This window comes from Pipistrellus hanaki (genome assembly GCF_964339955.1).
Source record: "Pipistrellus hanaki genome assembly, chromosome: 18".
Taxonomy (NCBI): Eukaryota; Metazoa; Chordata; class Mammalia; order Chiroptera; family Vespertilionidae; genus Pipistrellus; species Pipistrellus hanaki.
Genome location: NC_140520.1, coordinates 20,577,402 through 20,592,299, shown reverse-complemented (window position 1 = coordinate 20,592,299; position 14,898 = coordinate 20,577,402). Strand labels below are relative to the sequence as shown.

At 36.2% G+C, this 14,898-nt stretch overlaps 1 protein-coding gene across 7 annotated transcripts in view; it reads left to right on the top strand.

Annotated features, from left to right (window-relative positions):
- ACBD6 (acyl-CoA binding domain containing 6) overlaps positions 1-14,898 on the top strand; it is a 127,850-nt gene that overhangs the window by 49,765 nt on the left and 63,187 nt on the right. For all 7 annotated transcript variants that reach the window (XM_084865706.1, XM_084865703.1, XM_084865704.1 and 4 more), the window contains exon 5: positions 10,080-10,185. In XM_084865706.1, coding sequence (XP_084721832.1) covers positions 10,080-10,185 — 106 coding nt within the window. The remainder of the gene's footprint in view (positions 1-10,079; positions 10,186-14,898) is intronic.

Genomic DNA, 14,898 nt, shown 5'->3' with positions numbered 1-14,898 from the left:
GAACATTGAAAATGTATTTTGAAGTTCTTAACTATATAAACCTCTAAATTTTTTTACATTGTTAAAGATCAGGAAAACCAGTTTCTAATAAACCCATTTCTTAAGGCTCCATTGTCCTGGCAGCTTTTCTGTATCTGATAAGGTAAGGGCCCACTTGAGTTTTATTGTAAATGTTTTTGAGCCATGGACCACTGGGGCCAATTCTGAACTTGCTCCCTGCCTGTTTTGGTTCTGGCCTTTATTTCCATCTGTCAGAGAAAGCGATAATATAATTTCATAGGTACAGATCTCTGTGTTAACTTTCCAGAGCCCTGACCCAGTTCCTCCTAGTTAATGGTTCTGAAGTATAATGGAAGGGACATAGTGTGAGGCTAATGAAGTACAAAAACTTATGGAGCCAAACCGCCAGCATTCAAATGTTATTTCCACCACTTATTAGTCCCATGACCTTGAACAAGTTATTTATCTATAAAGTTGGGGTAAATAACTACAGTACCTTTCTCATGTAGTACTTATGTGGATTATAGGAACATACACATACAGGCATCCTAGAACAGTATCCGGCACAAAATAAGATACTATGTCACTGTTAGCTTTAATAGTATTGTTACTCAGAGTCTCCACAGTTAACACCCAGGACATAGGACTTATGTAAGAGCTAAGAATCACATGTCAATCTAGTTATAGAATGTGGTAATGGTTGTTTGCTTTTACAGAAGAAATTGGAAAACAGGGAAGGGAGAGTCAATGCTATTAGATCTGTGTTTGAAACTATAGAAGCAAGAGAGTCAAAAATCTTGTTGCTCACAGTTACTCTAGTCTTGAGATCAGTTGTGTTTCATTTATACTGAGGACTGGCAGAAAAAGCTCTGGTAAATAAGTTTAGGAATTTGCAGAGTCATTTGGTTCTGTACTACATAATATAGTGACTTAATAAACATTTGGGTGAGTTGTATACATGGAAGATTTTATCTAGAAGTTGGCACATAAAGTTTTATCTAGAATTAGGACAAGAATTAAAAATACAATACATGAAGCCTGTAAATATCCATCTCACCCTGCAATAAGATTTGATCTTCCCTGTTATATTTTGTAGTTTGATGCTATGTAATCTATCAGAATTTTATTAATCCCACTTACACAAGCAGCCATCTGGACCTTCTCTAAGCAAGACCAGAGCAGTATACAGCTAAAATGATTGATGGGCTCTAGAATTGATTAGTTGTTCTGTGAGACAAATGAACTGTTTTGGCAGAAAATACCAGAGGTCACTGTTGTGGTCAGACACAAAGGCCTGTAGAATTTTAAAGAGATTCTTTCATTTTTGACTTAGAAAGTTAAAAATTTTAAACAATAATGGATTTCGAAAATACTTTAGAAATGTCTCTTCATTGGCTGCTCTTTAGTTCTGATTATAAAATGGTGATATAAGTGTTAAAAATGAAAGTGAATGTAATTATTTTATGCTTTAATTTTATAATTTTTGGTGAAAATACAAACTGAATAAAGGTAGTATAAAAGCCTGCCACTTATACAATATTGTTCTCTAAGAGAGTATGATTGGAGAAAAAGCTACAATGAATATTATTTTATTGTAAGTGACTTATAAAATGAAATGGTATAAAATTCCATGTAGTTATTTATTCAGAGCCTTATAGCAATCTCTTTTGTGGGAGTTTCTGTTTTTAACAAATCTGTAAGATTCTTAGGCTTCAGTAGTATTATTTTTTAATTGAAATTTTGGATTTTTATGCTTCCAGTAAGTTAAGTCACTCTGGGATACCACTGTCCCATTAATACCACTGCCATTAGCATCAAAAATATTATTCTGCTTCCTTTCATCTGTTTGGCTGGTAATAGTGAAATCCTTCCCTATTTCACTGTGTTGCCCATGATCAACATTGTGTTAACACTTTGGTGATAGGTGATAAATTGGATGACATATGTCTTGTTACATTCTGGTTATTCTTTGAGGACTACACAAGTGTGGATAGGCAAGTGGAAAACTCCCCCTTGAGAATCTGACTGCTTAGAATGAACTTGAGTTATGGATTTATTCAGCCTGTAAAACCTCAGCTGGCATAAATAATTGAGAAAGCAAAGGTTTGTCTGTGGTGCATACCTCAGGGACTCATGGCTCCCTTCCTCCTCTCTACCTCCCTTTCTTATGAAAATGATCCCAGTTGCACTCCTAGATAATAACACACCAAGCAATTAAAAGCCATGGGTGGCTGGAGAGAGGAGAAAAGGTTTAGTTAATGAGCTTTTCCTCTTCCAGTGCCCATGAGAGCCTCAGGAATGACAAGGCGATTAAAGCGAAGAGATAATTATAGATTATGTGAAAATGGGTCCCTTGAGACAAATGGGTCTTGACATAAACAGTAACTGTTGTAAGAGTCTCCTGGCTCTCATAGTCACCCTTTTCCTATGCGCTTTATTTAGCTCCTGTGTCCTCAGTGTCATGATGTCAACCAAGCATATAGGCAAGTCTACCTGTTTGCAGATCAACAGCCTTTTCTGAGCAAGAGAATCACTCAACAATTGAAACCAATCCTTAATTTTCTCTTCCTCTCTCCTTTCTTTTTTCTGCCCTCTTTTCATTTTCTCTACTTTGTTCTCTCTTTCCTGTCTAAACTTTTTTCTAATATTTTTCTTCTTTTTCTATAAGTGATACCTGTGAAATACTAAGCACCTAGACTTGTTTACATAGTTTAGTGTATGTATGTGTGTACACACATATAAAGATGTATATATTTATGGATATGTTGTTTCTAGGTCTTCGTCATATTGTTCTACTTTCTCATCCCCTAAGATATTAAAAATTCTATTTCTTCAGGTTCAAAAATAATCCACATTCTTCTACTTTTTATTATTGCCACTATTATGCCCTTTGCACGATCATTGCTACTCTAAAACAATCTCGTCTCTTGGCCAGGACACTACAGTTTGAAACTGTATTTCTCTCTTCCTGTGCTGTCTCTTCCCCGGATTTATAACTCGGATCTCATCATATCACTCTCCTGCTTAAAACCTTTTAATGATTTCCTATAGCACTTAGGATAAAATTTGAAATCCTTCACATGTCTTACAGGGCCCCTCATCATCTTCATCTAATGCCAATTTTCCCTTCTGCACCACCTCTTTGTTCACTCTGCTCCAACTACATTGGCTTATTTTTTCCTTTAAGGTCAATTAATCTTTGTTAGATGAATTGATTGATAGTGTTATATAAGGATATATGATACATGACCCCAGCTTACAGTATATGCTAAAACCTTATGGTAAAATTGCTAACATTTATTGACTACTTCTTGTAAGCTAGTAACCAGAATGATTCTATGAGATGTAGGTTTTATTAATACTGTATCTGTATTTAATAGATGAGGAAACTGAGACTCAGAAATTAGGTTACTTGCCTAAGGTCACATGGTTGTAACTCTGCTTTTAATTGCTACAATTATAATCTCCAACTGATGAAATCAAATTTGACAGTTGTTATTATACTAATGTAGTAAATATCTTCAGTTTAAATTTTGAATTAAATCTCATTCTACTTAATGTTTTCAAAAATGTGCCTTACTGGTAAAATTAGACTTTAGTCTTTCATTTTTCAGTATACTCAAGATGATGATGATGATGATGATGATGATGATGATGATGATGATGTTAATGATGATGTCTTCTTTGGATTAATTGTTTATATTGATTTTAGACTTAACCTTAATGGTTGAGAATATAACTCAGCTCTACAGAGCCTGTTAGTCAAGGGATTCTGTATATTTTTCTGATTGAGCCACTGGTTTTGCAAGAATTGATCAGAATTGAACTGTTTTTTCTTATAGGCGTTGATAGTATCAGAAATTTTCAACCAACTTTTTTAGAGTTAAGCAGACTTTAAGAGGTGAAAATTTATTTTCAGTAACTGGTGTCTTTATAAATCATGCTAAATAACTTCTAGTATAATGAGTTATCTACAAGAAGTATACATTGATCTTTCCTTTGTCATTGCTTGTTTGAGAAAAATATGTTATAACATATAAAATAATAAGTAGAACTTGGTATTTGAGGCTTTTCGAATTTTCTAGTCCTTTAGGTACACTACTTATATATCACAGTCTGAAAATAGTTATTACTTGGTAAAAGAAGCTGTTGCCATGTCACATAACAGGAGGGGGGGGGAACTAACTCGTTATTTCCCATAAATGATACTAATTGCAGATCTAGCAGTAAGCATTCTGAATTGGAGGATTGTGATTCAGTATACCCTATATGAATTCTTTCAGTTATAGTTCACTTGTCCATTTGGCACTGTATAATTTAAACCTATCCTATTATTTCTTGGACTCTAAAGCACTATTGGTTTTAGAACATCATTTTTTTAAAGCCACTAATCAATTATAAGATGTCACACATTGTAAGATCTATCAGAAATGTTAAGATATGCCGGGACCGGTTTGGCTCAATGGATAGAGCGTCGGCTTGGGGACTGAAGGGTCCCAGGTTCGATTCCGGTCAAGGGCATGTACCTTGGTTGCAGGCATATCCCCAGTAGGGGGTGTGCAAGAGGCAGCTGGTCGATGACTCTCTCATCGATGTTTCTAACTCTCTCTCTCTCCCTTCCTCTCTGTACAAAATCAATAAAATATATTAAAAAAAGAAAAAAAAAGAAAAGAAATGTTAAGATATGGAAAAAAAACCCAAAACATTTATTTTAGAAGCAATGTAATCTGGCAACTTATGGACAATTTCTAAATGACTATTTGTCATCCAGGATTTTAAGAACAACAAAAACAAACGCTTTTTTAAAATGCCTTGGTCTGAATTCTAGGCTTCTTGAGCATAGTTACTGCCCCAGTGTTTTGCCTCTTTCAGGGCTTAGGATCAAGGTATTTCAGAAAGAATACTCTACTATTTGCAAGATTTTATCTGGGGATCATAGCATAGACTCTCATTTGTGGTCTTTGATAATTTTACCTGGTGATCATAGTATAGGCTTTTGGTAAGATTGGATGGGATGTTGGTAAGATTTACGGTCTTTGGTAAGATTGAATGTTTTACAAAGGTGAAATTAACATCTAAAATTTAAATTAAATGTTAATAAAAATGGGGACTTTTCATGGGCTAAACATGACAGCTATGACTACTGTTTAATCCCTGAGTTAGGAATTAACTTTATCTATTTTGCTCTTCCCAGATAAGCCTTACACACCAGCGTCACCAAGCTTCTAATGATGCCTCCTGAGCAAACCTTTTCCCAGCAGGGAAATACTTCAGAATGCTCTTTTCCTTAGATTGTTTCTTTTGGTCTGTGTTTAAATTGGCATCACTAACTTTGCTCCCCTCAGTTGTGTCTGGTTTTTTTTTGTTTGTTTGTTTTTAGATGTGTTAAGTTTAGTGTCTGAATCAAGTACAATAGCTCTTCAAGTCTATCTGGGAGACATTCCTTTTTCTTCTCATTAGTAGCTTATTTAAACTTAACTTTAAGAGGGCAGTTTTATTTCCCTTTATTCAAGTTTTGAAAGGTGAATAACTGTTTTGTTCTCCAGCTAACTCATTACCTACATTTGTTCCTTACCTTATATGCAATGAGTGTGCCAAGGCTCTTTGGGATCTATGTTCAGCGTATCCCTCTAACCTTATCTCCCAATACTTGACCATAACCAAGTGCTTGAGGTTCCCCTGAACATTTCATTTTGATGATACTTTTCTTTCTTTTCTTCGGAATCTTTCAGTTACCCACCTGTGTTGTCATCTCATCCTTCAAAGCTAGGTTGTCATGTCAACTCTCCTATAGAGCTTTTTTTGATCATTCTTGATTAGCCTGCTCCTTGCTTTCAGCCTCTGCTTTCTAAAATATTGGTACTCAAAAAACTTTCTTGCTGATGTGGAGACTCTGTTCTCTTTTACTTCTTTAAGATATCTAAAAAAATTACTTAAAAACTTAAATAATTTTCAAGGGCAAAATCTCTGGCGTTTTGTAAATAATGAAAACGTAAAATGAACATCATTTTTAGATATATCCAATGGAATCTAAGTACTATAATAATAATCCCTTTTTTTTTTTTTAAATAAAAGAACATGTTACCATTGAGAGAAACTGGGAAAATGGTCCAAAGATCTATTATTTCTTACAACTGCATGCAAATCTTCAATGGCCTCAAAATAAAGTTTAACTAAATACAATTCTGATCTTGACTTAAAAATACATGAACAAGTTCTTTAACAGAAATTGTACATCATTTCTACTTCTCTCACGTAATTTTATTTCAAAGTAATATTCGTGTAACCTTATCACACTCATAATTCTTCTCTGCAACAAAAATATGTATATGATTAAATTTAAATTTTTGTTACCCCAAAGCTTTAAAGCATTAACTATTTTTCTCATTTGAGTTACAATTATTTCTATACAGTTGATCAACATACATAATAAATCTTGTTAAATAATTATTAAACATAAGGTAACTTTTATTGAAAATTCATCAATGAGATAAGTTTTTAAAAATACATAGTTTAACAGATGAATATTATTTATATTAGAATGAGACAGGGTTTAATATCAAGTTAGTTTTTTGTTTTTACTTTTCTTCATCCTCTAATGTTAGTTATAAAGGGCTTCCCAACACCAAAGTTTTACCAAAATTGTCCCTTTATTTGGTACCATGGAAGATTTTATAACCTGAGGCAGTATAACCTAGAGTTGATATCCCCCCCCCACAAAACCGTTCCTATTATGTTAAACAGTATTTTTATGCAAAAGAATAACAAGTTTAATTAATAGTAGTTTACTAATTCTTAGTACAGTCTTTCGGTTATACTTCCTAGAAGTAGACCATAGTAAGGAGAGAGGTATGGGCCTTTCTTTTATAAACTAGGGGTGAGGAACAGTGACTAAGCAGAGGGAATGTTGAAAGGAGAATGGTGATGAAATCTTTACCTCAAGAGCTTTTCAGGTAGATCAGTTTAGGAAAGAGTGCATTTATATAGAAATGGAGCTGAAAATAGATTCACATAAAATTTTCCATACCTACATATCCCTTTAAAGGTCTTTCTATACCTCCCGAGCCCACAGATATATTAATACATCCCTTAGTTTGATGAATTGGGAGCATTTGTCTATGCCTGTTTGTGTGGATATTGGCTTACTCTTCTTTGTGCTTTTATTCAATAAATAATTTTCCATTGTCTGTTTACTGGGATACTGTGGTACAGATAGCATATTTAGGAATGGGCAAGGTTTTAGTCCATGAAAGATGTGGTAGATGAAAGATGGCCATACTTAAACACCATCCCTCTTTCTCATAAAGGTGTGCCTTTATTTTTCAAAGAAAGCCAGTGATTTTTTTTTCCCTTCAAATATACAAATATATTTTCTGTCATTTTTGGGAAATTTGGAGTAACCAAAGAGAGACATTCTGTCTTGTGCTAGGGATAATGTGGGAGGGACTACACCCTTGAAAGTAGTCACAAACATAACTTATACTCATTCATAAAGAACAGATTTGATAACTTTATTTCTTATATTGAAAGTGGGAGAACAATAACTGAGTAAGAAACATAAGAGAAAGGAAGATAAGTTGAGAACATGTAGGAGGGCACTAACGTATTAAAGCTCTGCTCTATTTGGTAATGGTTGGAATCACTTGCACACGTTTCCTCTAAGTATGGATCCAGAAGGAGAGTTTGCCTCTGGGAGATTGTATTGACAGGGAAATGTAGAGGGGAAAGAGAGAATTTGATTTGTATATTGTACATAATCTTGTTAGGGGCAAGAAAGGAAGGAGATGTGGAAAGATAGTGCTCCCGATGTTTCTCCATTTTGGCCACTAGGTGGTGACATTGTATTGACAGCTTGTTTGCTGGCAAGTAAGAGAAGTCAGACTTGGAGTGAGGATAGAGAACTATTCAACAACTAAGCCCAAGCCTTATCACTTAATTTTTTTTAATATTAGTCATTCAACTTTGTATCATTTTTGGTGATTTTATTGAATTTCTTTTTTATACTTAATTTACATTGTGTACTCTACCCTGAAATATTTTTTTAAATACTTCTGTGTGCCTGACATATTTAGCAATGATAAAGTGCAGACAATAAGCAGGTATTCAGATGAAAAACTGCCTCTGCCCTCCAAAAATTCTTACACCAAATCAGAATATTTGATTCACTTAAGGAACATTGACAACATATTAAGCAAAATAAAAATATGAATATGTTCGTACTATATTTACTCTTTTACACTGTTTAAGCATAAGTATACATGCACATTTGGGATTCAAGAAGAGAGACCATGCAGAAGGTTCTCTTATCTATGAATAGCACTTACATGTTATTGGGTATGAGTAACTGACATCCCAAGGGTCCTTCTTACTTTCCTTTCTGTGCCCCACCATCAGCTCCCCATTATTTTAAAATTCAAAACAATTGGTAACTATTGATAGTATATTTTGTATGATGACCTAAATGACTCAGCTCTTTCTCACAGTTGAAGTTGCTGCCTCTGAATTAGAGGGGTCTCTGTTACTGGACTGGAGGAAAATAGGTCCCTATTATTACCAAGTTGGTATTCTGAACACACGTTTTCATAGAAACTGTGGGGGGGGGGGGGGGTTTGTTTGTGTGGTTTTTTTGTTTGTTTGTTTTTTTGTCATAGTTAAATATAGCTAAAGTGGTACCATTTGCAACCTTAATTTTTAAAATCAGACTTCTTTCAGACTTCTCCGAACACCTCTGTATTGCTTTTAAACATGATTTCTTCCTGCACATCTATCTCATTTTTTCCAGCTTGAGGCAGACTGTTTCTCCTCTGTACTTTTTTAGGCCTTTCTAAAGATCCAGTTATACCCAATGTTACTGATGTATCGATATTATCATCTCAACTCTACTGTGCATATATTGAATGCAAAGCGTTTTGTTTATCCTTGTTACCTGTTATCAATAGAATCTTGCCCAGTGCCTTGCTTGTAGTAAGTGATCAATTGAATACAACAAGTGCATAAGGAAAACTTAGTTGAATAAGGCCAAAGTAGTGTATTTTAATGTAATTACCTCTGACTGAAAATAATTTTTATAGGGTATAAAGTATTTAAATTGGCTTTTAAAATAGGAGGACTCCTGTGGCTAGGTGCTTTAATTTCTGATGAATGGAAACGTGGTCTTGAGATTATAAAGCACTAGTTTTTAGAGCTCAAATTGCATTCTTTTAAGCCTGTCCAGAAAATGTAGTCCACATAGGAAACAGTTTCATTGTTAATATTCCCAAGGATTATCCTTTTGAGAATCTCATTGAAGCTACCCTCCTCCAACACCCCCCCACCCCCCCCCACCACCACAGAAACACACAACACACGCATTCAGAAAAATGCACATGCATTTACAGAGATAATTCTGTATCCTATTTTAGAGAACTCAAAGACCTCCTGTTAGGAACTGCTTTTGTGTCTAGGATAGATTATAGCTGACTAGTCAAAATGTATCTAGATATAATAGAAAAATGTACTATATATAAAATCAATTGATCTGAGTGAGTTCTAGCTCTCTTGTTCTACCTTTGATAAATTTGATGCCTTTTGGAAGATCATGTAATCTCTTACTTGTTCTTTCTGAAGTTGTTGGATAAGAGTAAATTAATTCAGTATATCAATGTACTTAGAATGGTGTTGGGTACCTAGTATGCTTCTCAGATTTTGTTTCTATTAACTCATGTAGGATTTCTGAATTTTACGACGCTCTAATTATCTTTTACTAAAGAAAATTATTTGTGTGCATGTGTATGTCTCTGTGTGTGTGTGTGTGTGTGTGTGTGTGTGTGTATAATTTGAGTAACAACTTGTCATTCTATTGTCCTATAAAACAACCAGTAAGCTGTATTCTGATCTTTTGGTGCCTCCGTACAGAGATTACAGTGCTTCTTATATATAGATAAGAACTTTTGTCTTTTTCAGAGGTTGGATGTATTATGTCTTATTGAAAATCCATTATTGTTCGTGTAAAATCCTTTATAAAAACAGATTTTGTTAATGTTTGTCAGCAGCAATCAGGTTGTGCTAAAAATGTGACTTATTATTTTTACTCTCATTAGGGAAGAAGACAAAAACATATTTGATTACTGCAGAGAAAACAACATTGATCATATATCCAAAGTTATCAAATCAAAAAATGTGGATGTGAATATGAAAGATGAAGAGGTATGAAAAACATGTCCTGTAATTATATTCTTATGCTTTCTTGTTCTGCCCCAGTGGTTTTTTCTAAATGTAGGCCTGTGAACTACAACTCAAAGTACAGTATGGTTAAAAGAATGTCAGAATATCTAAATGAGATGGTTGACACCAGTGAAGATACTTTTTGTGTCTGTTCTCATCATATTTCTGTCTATGATATAGAAGTTACTAGGTGAAACTTGTACTCAAATTATTCATATTTGTTTATTATAAAGGGAAGACTATTAACATAAGTAAGATCTATAGGAAATCTATAATAATAAAAGCATAATATTATGGTCGACCTTCTGGATGAAGCAGGGCTGTGAGGGAAGCCTGGGATGTACAGGAGGTGGCCAATCAGTGACCCTCTCTCATTGATATTTCTGTCTCCCCCTCTCGTTCCTCTCTAAAATCAATTAAAAATACGCGCGTGTGCGCGTGCGTGCGTGTGTGTGTGTGTGTGTGTGTGTGTGTGTGTGTGTAAATAGCTTTAGTGTTCTCTATCATTATATCTTACATGGTATATTGTCCTTTACTCTAGAAAACTCAGAATTTTGATAAATCCAATCATTTAAATGTGAGCCCACTATTTAAATGTATTTTGTAAAATATATTACTTCTTAAGTATATTTGTTTGTGAATAATACTATTTATTGAGCTTAAATTGTCCCTGAATTTTAGTTGTTAAAAAAGAAGCAAACTTCAATTCACTTTTAATTACTTTTCTCATTCTTTGGTAATACAGTGAAAGCTGATTGAAATGACCAGCAGGTGGCAATTGTTAGGAAAAGGGCATGCAGTGATCATAGATAATATGTAGAGTAGATAAATGATCAACTATGTATTAATTGAGAGCTCTCTGTATAGTAAGCCCTTAATACTGGGTGAGGCAAAAGTAGGTTTACAGTTGTGATTACACAAAAGTTTATTCTTTTATTATTTTCCATATGAACAACTGTAAACCTACTTCTGCCCCATTCGATATTACCTCACTTTAGGCAACATCTTTCCTGTAATATATTGTCAGTGACATCTAGAACTGAAAATGTAAGGCTATAATCCTATACAATAAAAGGCTAATATGCAAATAGACCTAAGGGTGGAATGTCTGAACAGCTGTCGCTATGATGTGCACTGACCACCAGGGGGCGCACCCAGTACATGGTAAGCATGAACAGCAGGCAGCAGAGTGTGGAACATGAATAGGGTTGGCTGCAGCGGGAGGGTGGAGCAGGTGAGTGGAAGTGCCAGACCAAGGCGGGGGGTTCTGGTCACTGTCATTGGGGCGAGCCTCTGGTGGTTACTGAAAATTCTTTGCTCCCACACGCCATGGTCCTACTGGGTACTCGCACCTGCTGTCAGTGCTGGCCCCGCTTGCACCAGCTGCCAGCACCTGGCGGCAGCAGGAGTGGGGCTACAGGAAGACAGGGACCGGAAGCCACAGTGGGAGAGGCTGGGCAGGACATGGAGGATGGGCTGAGACCCGCCCCTGTGCCCACCACAACTTCATGGCCCACAGTTCCTTTTAAGGTGCACGAATTCGTGCACTGGGCTTCTAGTTCTACAGTAAAGGGGAACCAGTAATATTGTTTGTTTTCTCCCAAGTATTGAAACAGTCAAGAAAAACATAACTATAGGAAAGTAGATGCTAGATTGTGAAATAATAAAACTAGGTCATGATTCCAGCTAGGCGTCTATTGCTTTTCAGGATCAGAATACTTTTTCTTAGGGAATCAGGTATGATTATTTCCCTTGACTTTATTGTCTTATTTTTGTGCTCCTGAGTTAAGAATTTTTTATAAAATTAACATATGTGGATAATTCAAAGAATATCAAATTATGTCTTGAACAAAAAAAAAAAAAAAAAAAAAAAAAGGTACTTCCTTACCTGCATCCTTCTCACATTTGATTCCAGCTCCCTTGAGGCAAAAATTTTCCCATTCTTTCAGTTGTTCCTTTTGCAGCTTACCTAAATAATCCTATGTAATAAAAGGGTAATATGCAAATTGACCCTAACAACTGAATGACCCAGGGACAACTAGTTGCTATGACATGCACTGCTCAATGCTGTGCCCTGGTGGCCAATGCGCTCCCACAGGGGAGCTCCGCTCAGCCACAAGCCGGGCTGACCGTGGCAAGCACAGCAGCAGTGGCGGTGGCCTCTCACATCTCCTCAGCAGCACTAAGGATATCTGACTGCAGCTTAGGCCCACTCCCCACTGCCAGGGGCTCCTGGGCTGCCAGAAGGATGTCTTGACTGCCAGCTTAGGCCCAATCCCCCTGGGAGTGGGCCTAAGCTGGCAGGTGGACATCCCCCAAGGGGTCCCAGACTGTGAGAGGGTGCAGGCCAAGCTGAGGGACACTCTCCCTCTCTCCTCCCCACCCCCGGTGCATGAATTTTTCTGCACCATGCCTCTAGTGTAATATAATTAATTATAACTACATAAATATTTTCCATTGTTGAGCTGTGGATTGTACTATATGTGTTAGCTTTTGCTATAGCAAAAATAAACTCCAAATTTCATTGGCTAACAAAAATATTTCTTTCTTTTTTTTTCTATCTCAAAAGGGTTTTTGGGTCACTTGAGGCTCTGCTGGGTTTTGATAGCCTTGTTTGGGATCAGTTCATCTTGATGTTGTGTATTTTCTCATTCTGAGATCCAATCTTAATAGTTAGGAGGAGAAACTAAAAGCAGAAAGACCAGATCCCTCAAATATATTGAAAGATTTTGCTTGGATGAGGCATGTGTCACATCTACTCAGATTCCTTTGGCCAAGACTAGATACAAGGGCAAGCCCCAGGGCAGTATGGTAGGAAGTCTGCTTTGATTATAGAGAAGAAAGGCGAGGGTGGGAAGAGAACGAACAATTATATAGTTATGAAAAATACAGTCTGCATGCCAGGTACAACATTTTGTCTTACTCTCAAGGGTAATAATTGCCTCTTTTCTTTGTTTTTATATTTTCTATGTTTCTGCCATTAATTTTTTTCTCAGATTGTCCAGTAGAGGTCTTCTCTTTACAAACACATTAGGAACTCAATGCCATATATTTCTTAGCAATGTTCCTTCTGAAAACCTCTTTCCTCTTCATGTATAATCTGGACTGGCTACTCTCCAGACCTGTTGCATAGATGTCATCCTGTCCTGCGAATTCTCTTCTCCTTTCTTCTGGATTCTTCTGTTTTCTGATCCCAGGTCTTAATTTCTTACTGTTTATTTCTATGCTTTGATGGAGTATCTCCCTCCCTTATTCATTTCCTGGCTTTGATGTAGTATTTCCTCTAATAACTGCCTGAGAAAGTAAATGTTTTGAGATCTTCCCTGTTGAAAATGTTTCCATCAGAGTTTTGGCATGTTCCAAATGCTAAAAAATAAAAAAATAAAAAAAATTTGCCCTGCTGGTGGAGCAATGCACCAAAGAGTCTCTGATTCCAGGTCAAGGACACATGCCTAGGTTGTAGGTTTGATCCCTGGCTCTGGTTGAGTGTGTGCAGAAGGAAACCAATTGATGTGTCTCTCTCACATTGATGTTTCTGTATCTTTCTCTTCTTCCCTCCCCCTCACCCACTGGCTATCTCTCCTCCCTTTTCCTCCCTCCCTCTCTCCTTCCCTCCCTTCTTCTAAAAGTCAATGGAAAAATATCCTCAAGTGAGGATTAACAAAAAAAATAAAATAAAAGTTAGGAGGGAGCAAGGAATAAAACTTTAAAAAAGATTAATTAATGGATGTTTGAAAGAATGAATAACTAAAAGCAGTCCTATATAATGAAAGCCTAATATGCAAATTGACCGAACAGTGGAACGATCGGTTGCTATGATGCCCCCTGGTGAACAGTGCACTCCCACAGGGTGAGCACCGCTCAGGCAGAAGCCGGGCTCACAGCTGGCGAGTGCAGCAGCGGCCTCTGTGGCAGCACTAGCTTAGGCCCACTCCCTACAGGGACCTTCCTGAGGACTCCCAGACTTAGAGAGGGTGCAGGCTGGACTGAGGGACATCCTCCCGAGTGCACAAATTTTGTGCATGGGGCCTATAGTGTAATATAATGGTGATGAGCTGGACTACATAGGTTCAAGTCTTACCACTGTTACTTTCTAGGTATATGGCCTTTCAAGTTCATTCTGTGATTTAGTTAGGAGTGTAAAATGGTGATAATAATAGCACCTGTGTCAGGATGATTTTGAGGGTTAAATGAGTTAATATATAGAAAGCAGGTAAATAATATCTGACACATACATAGTAATCACTCAATAAATTTTAGTTATCTTGGTTATTCTTAATGAATAATATGCATAAAGAATGAGACTATAATGAAGAAGCCACTTACCTCTTTTTTTTTTTAACTTAATTTTTTAGAGCAGTTTTAGGTTTACAATAAAATTGAGAGGAAAATACAAAGATTTCTCACATACCTCCATTCCCCACACATGTAGAACCTCCTCCATTATTAATATCACTCATAAGATATTAAAAAAAATGGTAATTTTTTTTTTTTTTTAAACCAAGGATGAACCTCCATTGAGATATCAGAACCACTCAAGTTCCTAGTGTGCCTCACGGTTGACTCTTGGTGGTGTACATTCTCTGGTTTGGATAAATGTATAAAAATAGTACTGAAAATCAGATTCACACATGACCTTTACAAAGATTATTGGACAGCAGTGAAAGGGATAACATAAGTGTCTAGAACACAAAC